The sequence below is a fragment of the Patiria miniata genome, unplaced genomic scaffold (assembly GCF_015706575.1).
Source record: "Patiria miniata isolate m_02_andy unplaced genomic scaffold, ASM1570657v1 HiC_scaffold_14, whole genome shotgun sequence".
Lineage (NCBI taxonomy): Eukaryota > Metazoa > Echinodermata > Asteroidea > Valvatida > Asterinidae > Patiria > Patiria miniata.
In genome coordinates this window covers 5,709,219-5,729,895 of record NW_024037052.1, presented here as the reverse complement: position 1 = coordinate 5,729,895, position 20,677 = coordinate 5,709,219, and the positions used below count along the sequence as shown (strand labels likewise).

Sequence of the window (20,677 nt, the reverse complement as noted above, 5' to 3'; positions counted from 1 at the left end):
ATATATATTTAGTATTGCAAAAAAATTACGGATATAAAAATGATGTAAGTATCATTTTTAAAACATTCATCAGGCCTTAAGTTGGCCATAATGAAACTTATAATAAATTTATCGACAGCACAACCGGTACGATATCGCCATTCACTTATTTCAATTCAGCGCTCATGATGTTTAGCAATTTCAAAGTGTAACTCTATAATAATTGTTGTCTAAATCAGAATATTTTGGCAGAAAAACTTTTATGTTACATACCTCGTGCTCTTAAAAAAAAAGTGTTTTTGGTCCTCACAAAACTTCAATGTGTACGTTTTGTTTTAACGAAAAAAACTACTTTTTTCGATTTTGGTCGTCTGCAAATCTCTCAAAAGAAGGATTTCATTTTGCGCACAAATGAACCGACCTGCTAGAGCCAAATATTGTCTGTCATGCAATATTTCGAATTTTGTGAATAGAAGAAATAATTCAGTAACTAAACGTCAATGGATTTATCGTTCAATTTCTTATACAAAAAGTGAATAACGTTTACATTGCTAGGGTAAGAGTAATTGAAAAATAAATTTCTTCGAGGTGGAAGTTGAAAAAGCACTGGGAACGCACCCTTGAAAGACGAAAAGTGCGTTCATACATACTGATGATAGTTCAGCAATTGTGCCCTCAATATTTCAAAAAGACGCTGCCAAAATGGCATTGTTCAACATTATCGCCCCATCCAGATGCAAGGAGAAAGCAATTTGGGCCCAATTATGCATCAGTAGACCCTTTGCAAGGTGCACCCTGTCTGAGGACAGCTTTTTGTCATTGCTTTTATTTTAAATGTAGTGACAATGAAAGTACAATATGCGTCTACTGATGCGTTCACAGACGACCAAAGACCTGCCCTATGATATGACGTCAGAGGCAAGTGGTCTATTTACTTAAGGGGCCCATGACATGAATCTTGCTTGGGCATATATCTTGTGCAACTTTCTACTCCTCTTAAATGTTTGATATCTTTTTGAAACTGCTTATTGGTGAATTTTTTTCAAAAAGTGCACTTTTTTAACATTGTAAATTTTCCATTCTGTTCCTGCCAAATGAGGGCGCTGTTGCCGTGATGTCATTTCAGAAAGACACTGTTGACTTAAGGGGTTTTCTCATTTCAAATTTGCTCATTGAAGACAATAACTGTGAGAAAACTTTGCTCATTGGCTTACTGTCATTTACCGAAACAACAACGAATCGCCAACGAAAATTAAATTTAGGACAGCAAAATATCAAAACTTCTGGCAATTTTTGGTGCTGAAATAGCTGTAACATTGAGTTTTCTGCCTGAAATGACATCACACTTAGCTCATGAATATGGAAATGCAGCTATTTTAAAGGATGAAAATCGCCCCCTGTTAGTATTACATAAGATATATCGTCCACGCAGTTCATCGTCTTGCCAGTAAAGCGGCTGTCTTTTTCCATATCGATGCGCCTGATTTCATCTTCTCAGTTGCCACCTCTGCCTCTCTTAACTTCTCCCTTCTGATATGGGCAACCTAGGGAGTCAAAACAATCAAGTTTCAACTTTGTTTAGCAAATAATACGCGGTGCGACAGATCCAGCGCAATGCAAATGCGGGGATTCACAATGCAGTGTGCCCCTAAAAGTTCGGCTCGAAAAGCCAACTTTTAGTCTGGTTCCTAGACCTAAAGATTCCGACTTTTCAATATCATGGGATCAAATTAAGCAGCATTCCTTTTGTTTCTAAAAATTTCCGATTTTTTTTTCTTCACTTTTTTCCGACACTCGGATATGATCGAGGTATCTCAAATGTTTCATGTTGTGAAAAACAAAGTTTAACAAAATAACTGCAAAGCCTGTTCAATGATTCCTGAAAATGTTTAATTCATCAAATATATGAATTCAAAATTGTCCATTTTTTGTGCATAAGAAATAGGCCTACTGTTGGACGAACGTTTTGCACAAAAATGGTAACCTATTAGTGTATTGACGAAAAAACCGATTGGGATAGTGGAGAATGAATGTAACATAAGGGATATATCCTTGTCTTTGGGCCGCGTAAAAGGAAATCAAGCTTTACAGGACATCAATCGGAAACTTTGGATAGTGTCGACTCATTTTTGTCTGTTTCCTTTCTTATCATAAAATATCTTTAATTTGTGAACTGTTATTCCGCATGGGGCAAGGGTAAATATGCCCTACGAGGAATCAGAACTTATTTTTTAATTTTTTTTATTTATATTTTTCAATCGGCACCCACTGCATAAAGTTAACTACAGCCTCCCGCAAAACCTACCTCTCTTGGGTCAGTTATAGCACCGTGCCCGGCCGCCTTTGACCGGTCATTATTCGGTTCTTCAGCAGAGGGGAGCAATGGCTGGCGTTCCTCTTTAGCTTTGAGCTTTTCTGTGGTAGAAAACAAGGCTCAGGTTTACACAATAATTTGATGAATTTATAGTTTTTTCAAAACGTACCTCCAGGTTCTCTCAGAATTTTTGCTGCACTTTTTTGTTGATGAGAATTTGCTTGTATGGTCTACCTGTCAAAATGCCAATTAGTCTGTGACTAATTGTATTTGCATGTTATTGAGCTGCCGACTCTGTTAACTTTAAAAACGATGGAAAGCAGCCAGAGATTTTGTAGGATATTTTACGGGAGTGACACTTTATGTGTAACTATTATTCAGACTGCGATTGGAGCTCTCGAGTATTGCTAAATGACATACCATTAAAGGTTGCAAGAGGGAATATTTTTTTTATTCCTTTCGTTGGGATGGGTCGCGGTTTGCTATTACTTTTTCTGCAACCAATTATAGTCATTCCAATATAGATCATCAGTAAAATTCCTCCACGAGTTGAACCCGGTGCATCAAGGTATACGAAACTGATACAAGGTATACACTGACTGCCGTGGAATATAAGCTATATACAGGAACTTATTCCGAATCAGGTGACTTATTTATTCGTTCACGTGATATGTTTCACGAATGCGTATTACGGTCAATGACTTAATACCGAGATGCAAACAAGCTGGATCGGATCTCGGAAGCTGCGGGCCAACCAGTTCGCGTTCAAGCATGAGTCACGTGATTGTGCCATGTAATTTCTCTGAAAGGGGTACTGTTTTGAGTTTTAAAAAAATCAGATTTTTGATCCCAGTAACCCCATGATGACCTTTGACCCCAGTTTAGTCATGTGACATGTTGGGGCTGGGCCACCGTACTTTTGACTAAGTTTGATTGAAATCGATCAAAATATGTAGGAGCAATAGACAATGTCAACGTTTGTTACTAACTACCGATAACTAACTAACGGAGAGACATGATGATTTGTTGAGCTGCTATCCCACAGCTAAAATGTTTGGGACACGACGTATTTCACAAAGCAAAGCTACAACAAAAACCACTATTGTATTAAACTTAACGTACCTCTGACGTATTTGCTGCGTGCCTGATCTGATGTTACAGGGCCCCGTCTGTCACCAGAATCTGAATAAAATTAGGAACAAAATGGATCGACTTCGGTATTTCGCAGATTCCTGCTCATGTTAACACAAGTAACTTGGTCACAGTATCCAAAAATGTTATTGTGCCCAATTGACAATTGTGTAGTGATGCGTGACCGAAATAAAATGAAACTCATAGGGGTATAGGCCTAGGATAAGATAGTATCTGCACAATCAAAAATTTTCAAAATTGATTTCATGGTTTTGTAGTTATTTTTAAAAATAGTCAGACGAACACTTTTTTTGGACATAGTTGTATAGGACGCCATTTTTGAATCCGTCTTCTGTGATCCCTTAAGTCGCAACTCGATCAAGGCTAGAGAATAATTTTCGTTGAAGATCTCATATTTTGTCCAGAATTTTTGTAAAGAAAGGCTTTCCATAATTTGTATTCTTGGAAATGATTGGGAAAAAATGTAGCGAGGCCTCCAACTATTTCAAGCATACCTTCGCTAATCGGCTCTTTCTCTGTATTGTCTTCACCGCTGCAGCAGCTACCCATCCTTCATGGTCTGACAAAATCGGAAAACGTTCTGTTCATACGGAGGACAAGAAAATATCGTGTTTCAGATAACTTGCCACAAGGTGACATTTCACCTACCTCAAAATTGAATGAGGAATTTCACAAATTTCACATGTTCTTATATTTTGTTATTGTGCATTCTTTTAACTGTTTATATTTTATTATTAATGCATTTAAATTTATTTTCCATAGGCGTAGCTAGCGGGGGGGGGGGGTGTATTTATCCCCCCCGCCCAATAATTTGTACAGATTGCCTTTTTCCATTCAAATGCCCTTTTTTTCAACGGGCTTACCCCCCCCCCCCCAAAAAAAAATAATAATAATAATTTGTAAAGAGTGCCCTTTTTTGTGGCATCTGCCGTTTTGGGTGCCTTTTTTAGAATTTCGCACATGTATCGCCCTAAAAAGCACCATACATTGGCCCTTTGTGTGCATAATTGTCGGTTTTTGACCAGCCTCCCCCCCCCCCCCCCCCCCCCCCCCAGTTTTTGATTTTACGGAGGCCAAGTGTCCGGAGGAAAAAACCTGTCTACATTTCACAACGGATGTGCAAGTGCCCTTTTCAAAAAATTGTACCCCCCCCCAATAAAAATGACCGTGCTTCGCCCCTCTTTTCTGTTTTCATTGGTTTGTTACCTTTTTAACGTCATTTAATAATTTATTTTTTATGTACTCAGCTTAAGGGCCCTTAAAAATAGCAGTTCAAATAACTGAAAAGGCTACCCTGTTGAAATCAAACTAGTTTATATATATTTTTTCTGTCCATTCCAGTCTGTTTTTTAATGCATATATGCCTATAGGATTGATGCATTTACCCCAAAAGTAGTCTACTGATTTATTATTTAAAAGCTTGCTTGAATTAAAGATCATACTGGTACTAAATACCTTGTGAAATTACTCTGGCTTACTGTCATAGGTGCTTTTCGACGATTGACCGATTTTTGGAAATAAAAGAGTGCTTTTGATGAAATCGTGTTTCGTGAACAATGGGTTTTGCGATCTCAAAAAAATGTAATATCCACTGAGCTGAAACTTCAACAGTTTAGATTTTGAACCTTCTTCTCTGGAATTTTAGCGATATTATCAGTGGAAACAACAAAATGCATGAAAAGTAAATGATCCTATACTAAGGACCCTTCACGGCATCCGTGATTCCACGGGTTACGATGGATTTACAGTGCAGCGCGTCGATGTCGAAAACCCATACAGCCATTTTAACAGTCAACAATAATTCAGACGAGGCCTAAGGGTGCAACCCTGTATTACAATTCCCATAGACACTAGTGCTAAATACCCATACTTCAAAATTCTTTTAGAAATACTCAGAACTCTCACAGGTATTTAAGCTGCACAGAAAAATGATGATCAACATGTCATCTTTGATCATTTTCTTTCATTGTCGCTGGGTTGACCTTTGACTTTTCGAGAAATTCTCACCCAAAGACGACGCCCCTATTTTTCCCAAAGAAAAGTAGCCATCTTGAAAAACGATCCCTCCACAATATGGCAAAGTAGTGCCACTTCCGAGCCAAAATGCATCCAAAATGCTCAGAATTGGAAGCCCGAATTCCGGGCCATATGTTTATTGCCATATCTCTTCAATTCCCCAATATAATGGCTCTCAGAACTCTCTAATATAGAATATTTTGAGGGTATCACTTGTATTCATGAGCTCGGCGAATGAGTATAGGTCTATTTACCGTTGAGCACCCACAGCATCTTGGAAAGATTAAGAATGCAGACCAATAAACTGTCTTAGACCTCAGTGATAAAATCCCGTCACTTCTCAAGATCAGAAAAAAATACTCACAATTCTCCAAGGTGTTTGAGACACCCTTCAAATTAAAGCTTATTTCATCCTCTTTTATTTGCTGTTCAATTTTTGGGAGGTAATCAGATTACTTTTGGGAAAAAAATTCCATATAAAGATTATCACCCCTGAAAGTAGTCATGAAGCCCACCGCCATTTTGAAAAATGATGCCCACGGTCCATTGCAAAATAGAGCAAATTTAGGGCCTAGTCCTGTCGCAGACCTGATCAAGGCTTCCGATCCAACCTTCTGGTTTTTTTTTACAAACAACAGCAAAAGAATTGAGGGCATATACAAATCGTAGGCAATATTGGGTCTATTGATTACTGACCTGCACCCTTTAAAGTAAACTTCTCATTGTGAAAGGCATGTGACCATTGCTTCTCAGTTTACTAGTTTAGGTTTATATTATACGGATGTTTGTTTAGATAACTTTTGTTTCATATGAAAACGTTGTGTACATTTTGCAAACTTTTGTATAGGGTGAGTCAAAAAAACGGAACCCAAACCAAAACCTATATTTCCATGACTAAAAAATATGTAGCACCAAACATAATAATGACTGGAAAGCCAATTTTATAAACTACTTTTCGATGAAAAGAAATTACTGAAATTGCTCAATCCGTTCAAAGAATATCGCCATTTAAACACAATGACCCTAAAACCTGTTTCGTCAAAAATGCAGTTTATTGTGTATTCTGACTGTTTGGAACAACAAAGAAAATGACACAGAATACTTGTTTCCACAACTGTCAACAACAGTACTGTAGTACACAATATTTGTATTAACAACCCTGGTTAGGCAAACAATATGATTTATAAAATCCACTTTTTTGAAAGACCGGCCTTCAAAAGGACTTTGTTGAATATTTTTTAACTTTTAAACTGAGGTTTTATCGCAGGTGATGTTCATAGACAATTGTGACGACGATTCTTGATATCGCATTTTTGGACGAAAGAGTTTTTAGGGTCATTGTATTTAAATGGTGATTCTTTGAACAGCTTGAGCAATTTCAGTATTTTTTTCATCTAAAAGTAGCTTATGAAATTAGCTTTCCAGTCATTATAATGATTGGTGCTACATTTTTTTTTTTTAGATATGAAATATAATTTTTGGGGTTTCGGTTCCGCTTCTTTTTTACTCACCCTATACAAAACAGTTTTGTTTATGGAATTACATCGCACGTTTAGAGCACATGCATCCTTTAAATAATGCGGAACTCCGAATTAACGAAGGGTAGGCGTACGGTGTCATGGTGGTATGAGTAGTATAAAAGGAAATATGTTCGATGTAACTGAGCCTACGTGTATATGCCAAATTGTGTTGCAGGCGATGCTCTCATTATAATTCCCCTTTGACGGCTTCCGTGCTTTTACGAGTTGTATAGGCCTACATGTTGACAATGGCTTTAAAGGTCATTTGATCATTTACTTTTTCCCCCTATTTTTTCGATTGAAATAACAAAATTGCTCGAAATCTTAAGGAGAGTGCATTGCAACTAACTCGACGAACTTTCAACTGAGTGGATACTTCAGCATACATTATTAATTTTTAGAGAAATCAGAGTAGGCTATAGGCACAGTTTTTACGTGGTCTCGTAACTGGATTCCGCGCACTTAAACAACTGTGCCCGCCGGCACATTTTTGGAAACCCCTTTCAATTATTGTTTTCTTCCGAATGATTACCTTTCAGGCGGACTCTTCAGAAGATAACAGTCTTATCTTCACAGTGAGCAAGGAATTGCTCGTAAAATCGGTATGTACGTTTCCGGGTCACCGCAAATGTTCCTATACGTATACGTGCCTTTAAAGGGAATATACATCATTTGCTTTTGCTGTAATTTTCAGAAATGGATGGAATTGGGGGGTTGGAAATATATAGCAAATATAGTTACACTGACTTTTTTGAGGTTTTGGGTTCGAAAATGCTATAAAAACCAAGAAAAACAATCATTTTCCTGTAGTCTGGTTCCCTGACTCCATATAAGAAGAAACAGAGCAGTTTACATACATTGGGGTATTGTAAGGTCAGGGAACCAGTCTAGCTGGCTCGTACCCGTTCATAGGTGTGTAATCGATTGCAAACAAGTGCGATGGTCAACTGGGCCAGTATTTGAAAAAAAGCCAGTTTTTTCCAACGCTGATCGGCCGATCAGCGTTGGAAATTGATACAAAAATACCACTTTTCTTGAAAATGACAGTATACCAGGTGCCATGATTTTACAGGATGCTTTACACTGTCATTCACTAACAGTCCAGCAAGGTATTTCAAAATGATTTGGTAGTTTTATTTTTTGATGTTTGCAAATGTTGTATTTTCCCTTTAAGGAAATCCTGTTTAGCTAGTATACCGCGCATTCAGGCCTGCGTGGGAAAACTCCAACTTAAACCACATGATATTTGTTGAAAATTTGTTTTAAAAAAAAATGACCAAAGTTCCGAAAACCCCTTTGTGACATTGTTAAGACATTTACAAAACTCTACAAATGTGACTTGAATGTCATGAACTTGTCTGCATTGTTGTTGCCGATGTACTTGTTGTCCTGAATGGCGGCAAGTTTGACCATTATCGGACGAAGATGAAAGTACTGGGGAAAAACCCATGACACATGTACACAACCCCATTCACAACCATCAGGGAAAAAACGCCGCCCTGATCATATACATCATTACAGGCCTATATGCAACGCCGCAGAAAACGGCTCTTTACATCATCGTGGCATGCAAATGTGACTCGAATGTTGTCATGAACTTTTCCGCATTGTTGTTGCCCATGTACTTGCAAACACAGTTCTCGTTTCAATCGTTAAAACCAATTCATGTAACTGCCAGAAATATAATGGTAAATATTTGATTTTGCAGTGTTCACATACAGTCAGACGACTAAATCTGGACCTTTAGACGAACTTAGATTAATCATTTAGAATCACAAGGGGTGTTTCTTTTTACCAATTAATATTCTTACCATGGAGATTCCAGCAGCTGACAGTCCGCGATCTATTGTGACCGTACAGTTGTAAGTGAGCCGTTCAGTGGATCGAAGGCTGGTACACAGTGGCTCGAGCTAGCCAGGCACATCCCGCAATATTGAACTCAGTTAACGAAATACTGGTTGTTTCAAAGAATTTATAGTTCAGATCCAGTCAAAGCGGCGTTCAATGGGACAGGATCTGACTGAGCTGTGCACGAACATTATTGATGGGTCAAAGTGCGTGGCAATTTTATTGTTTGCGGAGTGTAAACTGATAGCTAGACTTGGTGTCAAGTCGGTTGACAGTCGCGTTTTGTCTGTCGGGACCATACTCTGGTTCCTTAAGTCTGGTTCCCGGACCTGATGATCCCAAACCCCTCTAGCTAAAGTGGATTGTAGGTCGGGTAACCGACAGATTCAATAATAGAACACGATAATTGGAAAGCCATTAATACGGACAATCTAAATCGACCTTTCAATTAATGTTAACAGCAATGACAGCTATGATAGGTAGGCATATTTCGTTTCATAAAAACACTTGGATGTACCCAAGCTATTGCGACCGTCTACGAAAAACGTATTCGGAAACCTCGGACAGTGATGTAAAGGATGGTCACGTGAAAGTGGCGCCTCCTTGATCTAAGATTCGCACGATATATATAGGCAGAGTCTTTTGGTTTAGAACCAAAGTACGGTTCATGTAAAATTACCGACTTGTAATCAAGTCTAAACCAGAACAAGCACGTGAGTTGCTGCGCGTCAGCTGAGGCTCAAGTTGCACATAGTGGAATGGTAGACAGCAGCACTGAATGCATGTTTTTTAAGCTAACTGTGGCAAAAGTTTTATTTTCCCCTCATCGAGTTAGGCCTCCTAATGAAAGTTTGAAACAAGACAAAGAAAGCCTAGTAAAGCTGGCCCCAGAGAGCAAAAAAACTCAATTCAATCGAATTGAAAGCCTTTTTATGCATGTATTGTTTTACGGTGTAACCCATTTCAAACCTCTGGGCCGAAGTAGGACTTAAGTCTAATTCACAAGTCAAACAATTAGGCACAAGGAGGACTATAGTTTGGCCCCATTTGGACCAGCAAAATGCTATTGTGTCATCGACCATGGGGCAGAACTAAGGTGGTTGGGAATTGTAGGTTATTCTATACAGACCCTTTATTTCACTATTCATTAAAGGGGCATTCGGCCTGTCTGACCGTGTCTTACCGTTCCCGAGAAAATTCGAATATACCCGGTTGTTTACATCGGACACGACGGAGTAGCCTATTCATACGTTTTTCCTGTCGTTTTCATTCAATGTACGATACACTTTGCGCTTGTCGCATAAATTGCACACAGCACCAATGCACTAATGTGGTTTCTTACACGTCCGCAAGAGGCAGCACACTTACAGGTGGAATAACAACTATCACTGAACAGCCACGCAAAATTGGACCCCGAAATTCGTTCTCGAAAGTCGCGATGTCCCCTTAAACAAAGCGGGTAGGGCCTAATATATTTGGGGAAAAGTTCCTTCGAAAGATAATTGAACACCGCAATCCTCAAATTTTCAAGGTGTACCTTTGTGTGAACTTTTATATTGTAATTTTTTGTTTGTTATTTTGATTTTTTAAAGTGAAACTCATCAACCTTTTAACCTTTATTAAGAATCTATACCTTGTCATCTAGGAAAACACGTGATTTATTTTCAAAGTATCTAATTATTGTGTTTACTCAACCACATCTTGCAACCAGTGTTGTTTTGTCTTGTTTTGTTGGGCACATCAACACAAGCTTCAGCTTTTTAAGATGATGCCTCCACACCTATTCATAGTGACTATGCAGAGTCGGCCATAAATTATGCAGAGTCAGCCATTAACCAGACCTTCGGACAAACGATGCACAAATTACGTACTTTCGCCGTTAGCGAGACGCACTTAATATTTGATTATGATCAAAGAAGCGCAGCGATCTCGGAGAGGCACCGGTGGCTATTTTGGGAAAACAAAGAATAGAAGAGCGCCTTGCACGAAATACGTAAGGTGATGTCACGTCTATAGTCTGCAACCTTGAACAAAACTCATTTGACCACCTGTCTCCACCGTAACCAATGCAAATTGCTCATTGCACTTCCAATAAAATTTTACTTAAAAATGGCCATCAATTCGACAGTTCCGCGTTTGTGAGCAATTCGCTTCATTTTGTTAAAGGCGACGCAGCTGCCATACCTACGATACAAAAACGGCCTTTTTAATTGACGTGAAATATTGGGCAATCTTTTCGGTTTGGCAGATTCGAGGCAACCACTAATTAATGAACAATTGCCTCATCGATCAGTGACTGCCGTGAGGCTTGGCGTCTCGATCGACCTGAGACCGTGAGGTTCACTGCCTGCATCACTTGTGGCTGACCGTTGGCGTAGCTTGCACAAAGTTGCAGAGTCCGTGTATTGTGAGTATCCCTTCTTATTACGGTGCTCATTTTTGTGGCTGTCATCCGTAAACCGGTGCTCCTTTCGACATTCTACAGAGTTTTTCACGTCAGGTATCTTCACATTTCCTGTCACTGGTCACCACAACTTTTTGTCATTTGATAGAAATCTCACTCAGTTAATGTATGGATGAACGAAAACTTACTGCATTATGCGGTGTGTTGACAATGTTAAGATGTTAACATTTCTCCTGTTGTCGTGTTTCATTCTACACACGAGCAGCCAGTTTGCTTGTCCCTCCGGATGGACCCAACACGCTGAGTTCTGTTACTTGTTGAACACCACGACTAAACTGACTTGGTCCGAGGCCGATGGTCGCTGCCGAGCGGCTGGCGGTGAATTGGCCCTGCCCGTAACGAGGGAAGATATACGTTTCCTTTGGACCATGTACCGGGCACAGAATCTGAGCGAGGCCGAGGTGCAACCCTACGGGGGGATCTGGCTGGGCTGTCGGCGGACCGCCGCCGGGCTGTGGGGCTGCTCAAACACCCCCACGCTAGATTTCGCGTTGTGGAGAGGCGGTCAGCCTGGCGGTTATGGCGACTGTGTGGTGATGTGGCACGACGAGTCCAAGTGGTCCGACGCCAATTGCGAGAGGGTGAGGTTCTACGCGTGCCAGCGGCGAGGCCGGGTGGAGTGTGCGCGGCAGGGCCGGTGCCATCAGCGGGGCGGCCCGGGGCACCCGATCCACGGCTGCCTGCTGAACCACGTCCTGAGAGAAGTCCAAGTCAGAGACCCCGCCATGTGCTGTATCAAGTGCGTCGACGACCCGCGATGCCGCTCCTTCAACCTCGTTGGGAGTACATGCCAACTCAACACAGCCCAGCACTCTGACGTCAACTTCAATGGAGAGACTGCAACCAACGACACTTGCGTTTATTACGAGATCGATTAGCTAGATGTATATTATTGATACTGTCCAAATAGGTTTGAGAGAAATTATAAAAACGTTCATTTTCAAAAACAACCACATTCATTGTTTCAAATCGGGGAAGTTGCTAACAAACTCTTTCGTTACTATTAATCGACAGCAGGGATAAAATAAGACGATTAAAGTTATACGCCCTGAGATCAAAATTGGCTTTCTTTTCCCAGCGTAACGTAAAACAAAATACTTTATTCCGATTTAAGATGTCTTCAGCCCTCTGAAAAAAGGCACTCTTTTGTGCAAAACACGAATCCACTCTGTGAGAGCTGGATTATTGTGTGGTACTTTTCGAGTGTTTGTGAAGAAATAATATAATAACTAAGGCCAAAAAAAACGTCTCCGGTTTCTGGTATGCGCGCGCGTCGCCGTAGCCATGCGCGTCGGCAAAATGAAAAAGTTTTTTTTCAATGAAAGATGATGTTTCAAAACCGCCAAACTCACTGGTTTGACTGGAATCCTGCTGCTGCACAATTTTAACGTGTTTTTAGATTGGATTATGGTCGAGAATAAGCTTTATATGACCTCTCTGGACTCCCATATATTTGCACTAAGTTTAGTCGGGCACCATTTGCAGTCATCAGCCGACATTTGAAGCAAAACAATCAGGTAAAAAAAAAAAAAAGCCGCTTCGCCGCATCACTTTTTGGGCAAGCTCCATACCAGAAGCCGGAGACTTTTTTTTTTGCCTAAACGTCGGTGTTTTTTTGTTCTCGTTAGATGTCTCATTCAAAAGTGCATAACTTTTTACATAGCCAGGAAAAATAACAATTTTTTTGTGAACTCGAAAATAGCACAGGGACCACATCTTTAAATGACGAAAATATAATATATATTCAAATTCAATATGACTTCTTTAAGAGAGAAAAGAATACACCTTGAATAGTCGGGGGACTATAATTGACCATATGTGGCTACATTTCGGCCGCTTGTTATTAAGCTCTGGCAGGAACTTCTACATGTCACTTGGTGGTCGGTCGGTCGGTCTGTCCACGGGAAAATTGACCAAAATAAGGCCCCATAATTTTCCCACAAAATGTCACTACCAAATTTTAATTTTTCAAAAAAAAAGCAAACAAAATAAATTAAATACTTAACAAAAATTGTTTGTAACAATTGGGACAGATGCTTATGAAAAGATTGTAAATGGAGGCAAAATATGCGCAGTAATGTTATAGTCGCGTGATATTTATCACAATTCGCTATAAATCTAGGTAAACATCTAAAGTATGGTGTCCCATAAGTGCCATTGGCGTCGCAGTTGTTTGGGGGTTTTTTTGGCGTCGCATTTTCCAGCTCTGGCAGGGATCATTTTTTCATAGATTTCATGCAAGACTTTCATGCAAGACGGCCAGAGCTTATTGTGCACTCGCACTTCTTTTTCAACTTTCTTCAAGAACATTTTTGGAGATTGATTTATTCGATATGTGTCCGCTCAGGTCTGTGTCCGCTATAATTGTTATTTTAGACGCCAAAGGGCAGCAGTTAATTTGCCCTATATTACTTGATCTATAATCTTCATGTTAGCTAATCGCCGACATTTGTATCAATATACGATTGTTTACTTATCCTGTTTTCAAGGTCTGGTTGAAAGGAACCGAACCTAATGTCTCACTGTTCCTGAGAAAAGACGAATACATCCTGGTTCATCTCCTTGTTCCTCGTGTAATAAAATTTTAGAGTGTGAACATCTAGTTTCAAAATGCTCCTATTTTAACCAGAATTGATTTCCTTGACTGAAATTCGGACCAAATATCCGTAACATAAAATACTTCAATTTGCGACCGATAAACACACCTTGGAAATTCCTAGTTTTTGAGTAAAATCCATGTATCTATTTCGTGAAAACCTTGTGGAGACGAATTCACCTATAGAAATTGCCTTGTGGGGACCTTTACAATGTTTTGTTCCCTATTACACAAACGTCTCTATAAGGTATAGGGAATTACGAAAAATATGTTTTTCAACCGCAAATATAAGTCTCATTCTTGGACATGTGTTGCCTACACGTCGTGTGTATACACAGTCATGATTTACAAGTGCACACAACACCAATGCACCCGTGTTTCCAACACCTCTTCACCATGCGATGCACTCGTGGAACATGCGAGACTGGAATCACGACTAGCACCCAACACCTCGATTTTTGAGAGTCAAAATACTGAACCCCGAAATTTGTTCTCGCAAGAATAGCGCAAAAGGACCAGTTTTCAAAGGATGTCCTTGTGGACGTTTATTTTCTACTTTTTAAATGCTCTTTCCAATTAATATCATTTTATTTAAATAGCGTTTAGTGACCCAATTGGGAGTTTTCCAGGACGTATTGTCCCTTTAAGGGTGCGTTCGTGTAGCTCACCCGGGTCGACAGGGGTCAGCCCCGTGCCGTTCGATTAGCTCTGACGTCATTTTTGGGGCTCACCGGGGGGCAGACCGTACTCGTGGAGCAGAGTGGTGAAAATACGTCACACGCATGCGTTGTTCATTCCATGAAACGGACAAAATGGCAGCCGGACGGCGGAAATCTCAAGTGGACTTAAAACTATATATTTAGGTTCGTTTACAAGACTTCTTTTTCGTTTTTAGAGGGGGCGATTTCAAACATTCACCATTCTTTTTCACTTTTAGTTTAATGCCATCAGCACCAGATACAATTAGGGGGTTTCTTTTTCATTAACCGTCAATACAATTAGGGGGTTTCATTTTCATCAACCGTCAATCAAATTAGCTGTACCTGAAATCAATTTTTAAAAGGTACGCTTGCGTAAATGAATGTACAGGTAACGTAATTGGCCGTCTGTTTCTCAAAACCGAATGCACGGACGATGAAAACAATTGAACTTTCGTTGAATTGAAATGGGATTCAAGACGTGCATTCAAATTCAGACGAAAACGAATGACCGATTTTCAGAAGTGGATGAACATTTCAGGAAATTGGCCGGGAAAACCTATATTATGTGAACGATTATAGCGCCCTCCCTGCAGTGGCGGATCTAGGGGGTAGGGGACCTATAACACACCCTCCTCCCTGCCTGGACCGCCAAAAATTACTAGGAAAATCATTTGGAAAACAGGTAGCACATGTCTGCAACTCCCCCCCCCCTCCCAAGCCATAGCTTGATCCGCCCCTGCCAGCCCTGTGCAATGGGGCCTTGTTGGCGCCCTTTATTGCGACCATTTAATAAGTAAAAGCTCCATAAATATTTATGACGCTAAAAGCATCTGATAAATTATTCAACACTCAACAAATGGGATTGGCGTAGCAAATGGGGGGGGGGGGGAGATTGGCCGGTCGCCAGACACTAGCTTCGAGGCTGGGCAGTGGTTCCAGACCATTTAGACTGCCATAGACATCAGTGGTAATAACGCGCACTTCCCAAAATTATTAAAAATACTCACAACTCTCCAAGGCGTTTGAGACACACATCAAATTAAAGCGTTTTTTCATCATCTTTCATTTTCCGTTCAAATGTTGTTTGGGGATTTTTTTTTGAGGGGGGGGGGAAGTTTGGGGGGGGTAACCAATGACCTTTGTGAGAAAATTCCATCCGAATATTATCACCCCCTAAAATCAGTCCTGAAGCCCATCGCCATTTTAAAAATTCCAATATAGTGCTTTTTTATGGCCTAATTTTATCCAAATTTCACCGAAAGATGAGTTCGCAGTCCTCTGCACGGCTTCCACACTTCATTTTTTACAATTCCTCAAGTTTACGGCCCTTAAAATACTCTAATACCTGAGAAATTGAGGGCCTCCAAATCGTGATTTGGCCGGCGTAGGCAATTTTGGGCCTTTTTACAGGTCGGCACCCTTTAAACAAGCGAGATGTTACAATTTCACCCCAGACCACATTACATTTTAAGGCAAGAGGATGGATGCATAAATCATGTTTCATCCAAAAATTGAGCAACAAAGTATAAAAACCGTGTGACTAAAGAAAGAGTGTGGCTATGGAGAGCGGCTAAGGAGGGAAAGCTTTGTTACATATTGTGATAAAAGCGCCCCTTTGTACGTCTACTACGCATGCGTATTTTTCCTGTGCGTGAACACTCGCGTGCGCGATTGATAAACACCAAAAATAGCGGACGGCACGTGACGGTGAATGAACCAGTTAGAATTCGGCTGTCGATCATAAATATGTATGAGGTTAACCAATGAGCAAACCTTTTAGTGAGCACATTTTGGATTCACAGTTTGAACAGAAAACCCTCTAAACTGAACAGTGCCTTCCTAAAATGACATCAGCAACAACGCCCTCATACAGTTGTCATGAAAAGGGTATAGGACATTTTAAACACTTTATTAAGAAGTTAAACAAAGAAATTAACTGGAGCGGGGATTGAACCTGCGACCTACGGATTACTGTTCTGGTGCTCTACCAACTGAGCTATCCAGCCCTATGTTGGCGGATCGGGCCCATTTCGTCAATATCTTTGTTCAAGTGGCGTTAGTCAGCAGCCATAAGCCCGTACATGCAATGCAGCCAGGGATCCCGCCCAATACAGACAGACCTGGGATATAGCAACCGGGGATCACTCGCAGAGAATACGTATCCTCTCTAAGTGATCCCCATGAAAATTGTGAATAAACACGGCAACAAAATCCTGAGGTTAACGAAGCGTTAACAGCACTATACGTAAATTCGCCTCCTTGAACCACGTTTTAGACAGCTCCAAACCAATCGCAAATTTTGTTCCGCTGGTTGCACATTTGCGATCAGCCAGTCAGCATCTTGATTACCTTGGCACGGATATTACGCTTGGTGTGACAACGTTGCCATGAATACGCTCCAAAATTGCCTGATTACCAGTCTTGCGCAAATTATTTCCTCATCAATTGCAATAAGTGACCGCCGTGAGGCTATAATCGACCTGTCGACCTTAAGGCACTAGTTGAGATTCTGCATCTTTTTCCAAAGTGTGGCTGGCATTGGCGTTTGCAGTTCCTGCATACACAGCATCGTTTACTATTACCGTATTACGGTACCCATTTTGTCTCTGGAATTCGTCAACACTAACCCTTTCGATATTCTACTGAGTTTTCCACCTCTGGTGTCTATACATTTTCTGTCATCAGAACATTTTGTCGTATCTTAGAAAACTGTCGAAGAGCTAGATACTATTTTGGCTTAAACGGAATGTTCAACATTTGCTTTTGCTGCAATTGTCAGAAAAGAATGGATTAGGAGGTTAAGTATGTTGTAGCAAATATTGTTAAGCTGGCTTGCTTTACGTTTTGGGTTCGGAGATGCTATAAAATCCAAGAAAACCAACCATGCCCTTGTAATCTGGTTCCCTGACCCCAATTATGATTAAACGGAGCAATGTATAGACTTTGGGGAGAGAATCAGAGAATCAGTCTAGCCGGCTTGTACCATTTCACAGGTGTGTAAAGAATTGCAAAGAAAATGCAGAATAACCAAATATGAAAAAGTAGGAGCAGTTTTGAAAAAAACCCAGTATTCTCCAACGCTGGTCGGCCGACCAGCATTGGAAAAATATAAGTTTTCTTGAAAATGTCAGCACACCAGGAGCCACGATTTTACAGGATGCTTTGGACTGTAATTCCCTAACAATCCAGTAAAATATTTCGTGATAATTTGATCATTTAGTTTTTGTGATATTTGCAAATGTTGTATCTTCCCTTTAACGGACGAAAGTAAAATCACTGCACATGCGTTGACGTTAACATTTTTCCGATGATCATATATTTCATTCTACACACGAGCAGCCTGTTTGCTTGTCCTGTGGGATGGACCCAGCACGCTACGTACTTTTACTTGGTGATCACCACTCCTACATTGGTCCGAGGCCAATGGTCGCTGCCGAAGGGCTGGCAATGAATTGCAGAATTGGTACAAAGCGTTTACCGCATTATACATAAATTCCCCTTCGAGAACCATTTTTTTTAAAGACAGCTCCAACCCAATCGCAAATTGCGACAGCAATTCTGATTCAAATGGCCACCATTTATTCCACTGGTTGAACATTTGCGAGCAGTTCATTCATTATCTTGGCACGGTTTCGCTTGTGGTGTTATGGGCTTCGCTAGGATTTTTTTCCAAGGGGGAAAGGGGGTAGGGGGCAAAGCACATCTTTTCCCCTACTTGTACTTTCGCTAGCATATTCTCAATATAATTACTGTTTTCGAGGATGGGCGGGGGACATTTTCCCATCCAACCCCCATCGACACCCCTGCTGATGACCAGTTAAATCTGTATTAAATTCCTCTCACCCCTCTCTGTTACCTTTTGATCCCTTCTTTTTTGCCATCCTGTTTTTCCGTTTGGGGGGGGGGGATAGGCAAGTGCCCCCCCCCCCCTTCGCAACGCCCATGACTACGCTTCAAAAATGCGTGATTACCAGTCCTACGCGAATTATTTCCTCATCAATTGCAATAAGTGACCGCCGTGAGGCTATAATCGACCTGTCGACCTTAAGGCACTAGTTGAGAATCTGCATCTTTTTTCCAAAGTGTGGCTGGCATTGGCGTTTGCAGTTTCCGCATACAGAGCATCGCTTATCATAACGGTGCCCATTATGACGCTGTCATTTGTCAACACGTAAACCTTTCGATAGTCTACTGAGTTTTCCTCCTCTCGTGTCTATTCTGTCGCAATGACTTGTTGTCATATTTTAGAAACTCACTGTGTTGACAGTGTTAAGATGATATTAACATTTCTCCTGTTGTCGTGTTTCATTCTACACACGAGCAGCCAGTTTGCTTGTCCCTCCGGATGGACCCAACACGCTAAGTTTTGTTACTTGATAAACACGGCGTCTAAACTGACTTGGTCCGAGGCCGATGGTCGCTGCCGAGCGGCTGGCGGTGAATTGGCCCTGCCCGTAACGGGGGAAGAGGTAGACTTCCTTTGGACCACGTTCCGGGCACAGAACATGAGGGAGGCCCAGCTGCAACCCGAAGGGGGGATCTGGCTGGGCTGTCGGCGGACCGCCGGGGTGTGGGGCTGCACAAACACCACTACGCTAGATTTCGCACCGTGGAGAAAACAGCAGCCTGACGGCAGTGGCGACTGTGTGTTGATGTGGCACAGGATGCCCAAGTGGTCCGACGTCAACTGCGGGAAGCCGAGGTTCACCGCGTGCCAGCGCCGAGGCAGAGCGGAGTGTGCGCGGCAGGGCCGGTGCCATCAGCGGGGCGGCCTGGGGCACCCGATCCACGGCTGCTTACTGAACCACGTCCTGAGAGAAGTCGAAGTCAGAAACCCCGCCAGGTGCTGTATCAAGTGCGTCGGCGACCCGCGATGCCGCTCCTTCAACCTCGTTGGGAGTACATGCCAACTCAACACAGCCCAGCGCTCTGACGTCAACTTCAATGGAGAGACTGCAACCAACGACACTTGCGTTTATTACGAGATCGACTAGATGTTCATGAATATTGACACTGTCCAATAATTGACACTGAGCAACTATAAAGATATTCAATGTGGAAAACAACAAACTTCATTGTTTCAAATCGGAGAACTTGCTAGCAAACTTTTTCAGGGGACCTGGAGGAATAAAACAAGCCGATTCTAGTTGCATCCATATCCCGTGCTCTCTAAAAAAAGAATTGGATTTTTTTTCACATGACAAATTGCAGTATGTATGTATGTTTTGTTGTAACGGGAAAAGCTACTTTATACCGATTTTGGGCGTCTGCAACCCCTTAACCCTGAAAAGGGGTCATTCATTCTGAGCGAAAAACAAATTTTGTGAAGAAATAATTAAATAAGTAAACGTCGTTGCATTTTTTTCTTTCGATGTCTCATTCAAAAGCGAAAAGTATTACATTTCAAGGAAAATGGCAATTTCTTTGAGGCGAAACTCGAAAATAGAACGGGGAACGCATCTTTAAATGAGGAAAGAATACACTTCGCAACAGAAGGGCTGATGTGGGACTACATTGACGATGCGGGACTACATTTTAGCCACTTGGGGTTTTTTTTTCAACAAAGACTATTTGGCCTAACTTAGTTGTGATCGAAAAACATTTTCGGAGATTGATTTCTGCGAAGTGTGTCCACTCATTTCTTAATAATACTTGTTGTTTTAGACGTTAGAGGGCAGCAAATTACTTGCCCTATATTTCTTGATCTATATACATGTTTAATTAGCATTGTGCGTCCTGTAAACTTCAAACTTGTTGACAATATATAGCTATAGCCTGCATTTCATTGCCTTTCATGCATGCCTTAATCCCGTTTTCATACACTTTTCTTTATAACTGCGTGGACCTTATGAAAAAAAGGGCAAATCGTCCTGAAATCGCTGAAAATTGTATGTATAAACGATTGTTTACTCATCTTATTTCAAAGGTGTGGTTGAAAGAGAATCTAACCTATTGCGTACTGTTCCTGAGAAAAGACGAATAAAACGTGGTTGTTTATATCTGGCGCAGCAGACATTTTGTGGCATGCGCATACGTTTTTCCAGCCGTAAATATAAGTCTCCTTCTTGGACATTACGTTGCCCCCTG

General features: G+C 41.0%; 1 protein-coding gene across 1 annotated transcript; it reads right to left on the bottom strand.

The window, feature by feature from the left end:
* Nucleotides 1-1,268: 1,268 nt before the first annotated feature.
* On the bottom strand, nucleotides 1,269-9,016 carry LOC119721760. The gene is made up of 5 exons (XM_038191721.1): nucleotides 8,793-9,016; nucleotides 3,940-4,025; nucleotides 3,416-3,475; nucleotides 2,285-2,394; nucleotides 1,269-1,523 (listed from the first exon to the last, which is right to left on the bottom strand). Exons 2-5 carry the CDS (start codon nucleotides 3,992-3,994, stop codon nucleotides 1,413-1,415), a joined length of 336 nt encoding a protein of 111 aa, XP_038047649.1. The 5' UTR covers nucleotides 3,995-4,025; nucleotides 8,793-9,016; the 3' UTR covers nucleotides 1,269-1,412.
* Nucleotides 9,017-20,677: the final 11,661 nt, after the last annotated feature.

Excerpts from the sequence above, each read along its gene's own strand:
- LOC119721760 (XM_038191721.1), bottom strand. The coding sequence starts at position 3,994 with ATGGGTAGCTGCTGCAGCGGTGAAGACAATACAGAGAAAGAGCCGATT. Across the intron at positions 3,476-3,939 it reads GAAAGAGCCGATTAGCGAAG|ATTCTGGTGACAGACGGGGC; the intron begins GTATGCTTGAAA and ends AATTTTATTCAG. Across the intron at positions 2,395-3,415 it reads ACGCAGCAAATACGTCAGAG|AAAAGCTCAAAGCTAAAGAG; the intron begins GTACGTTAAGTT and ends TTTCTACCACAG.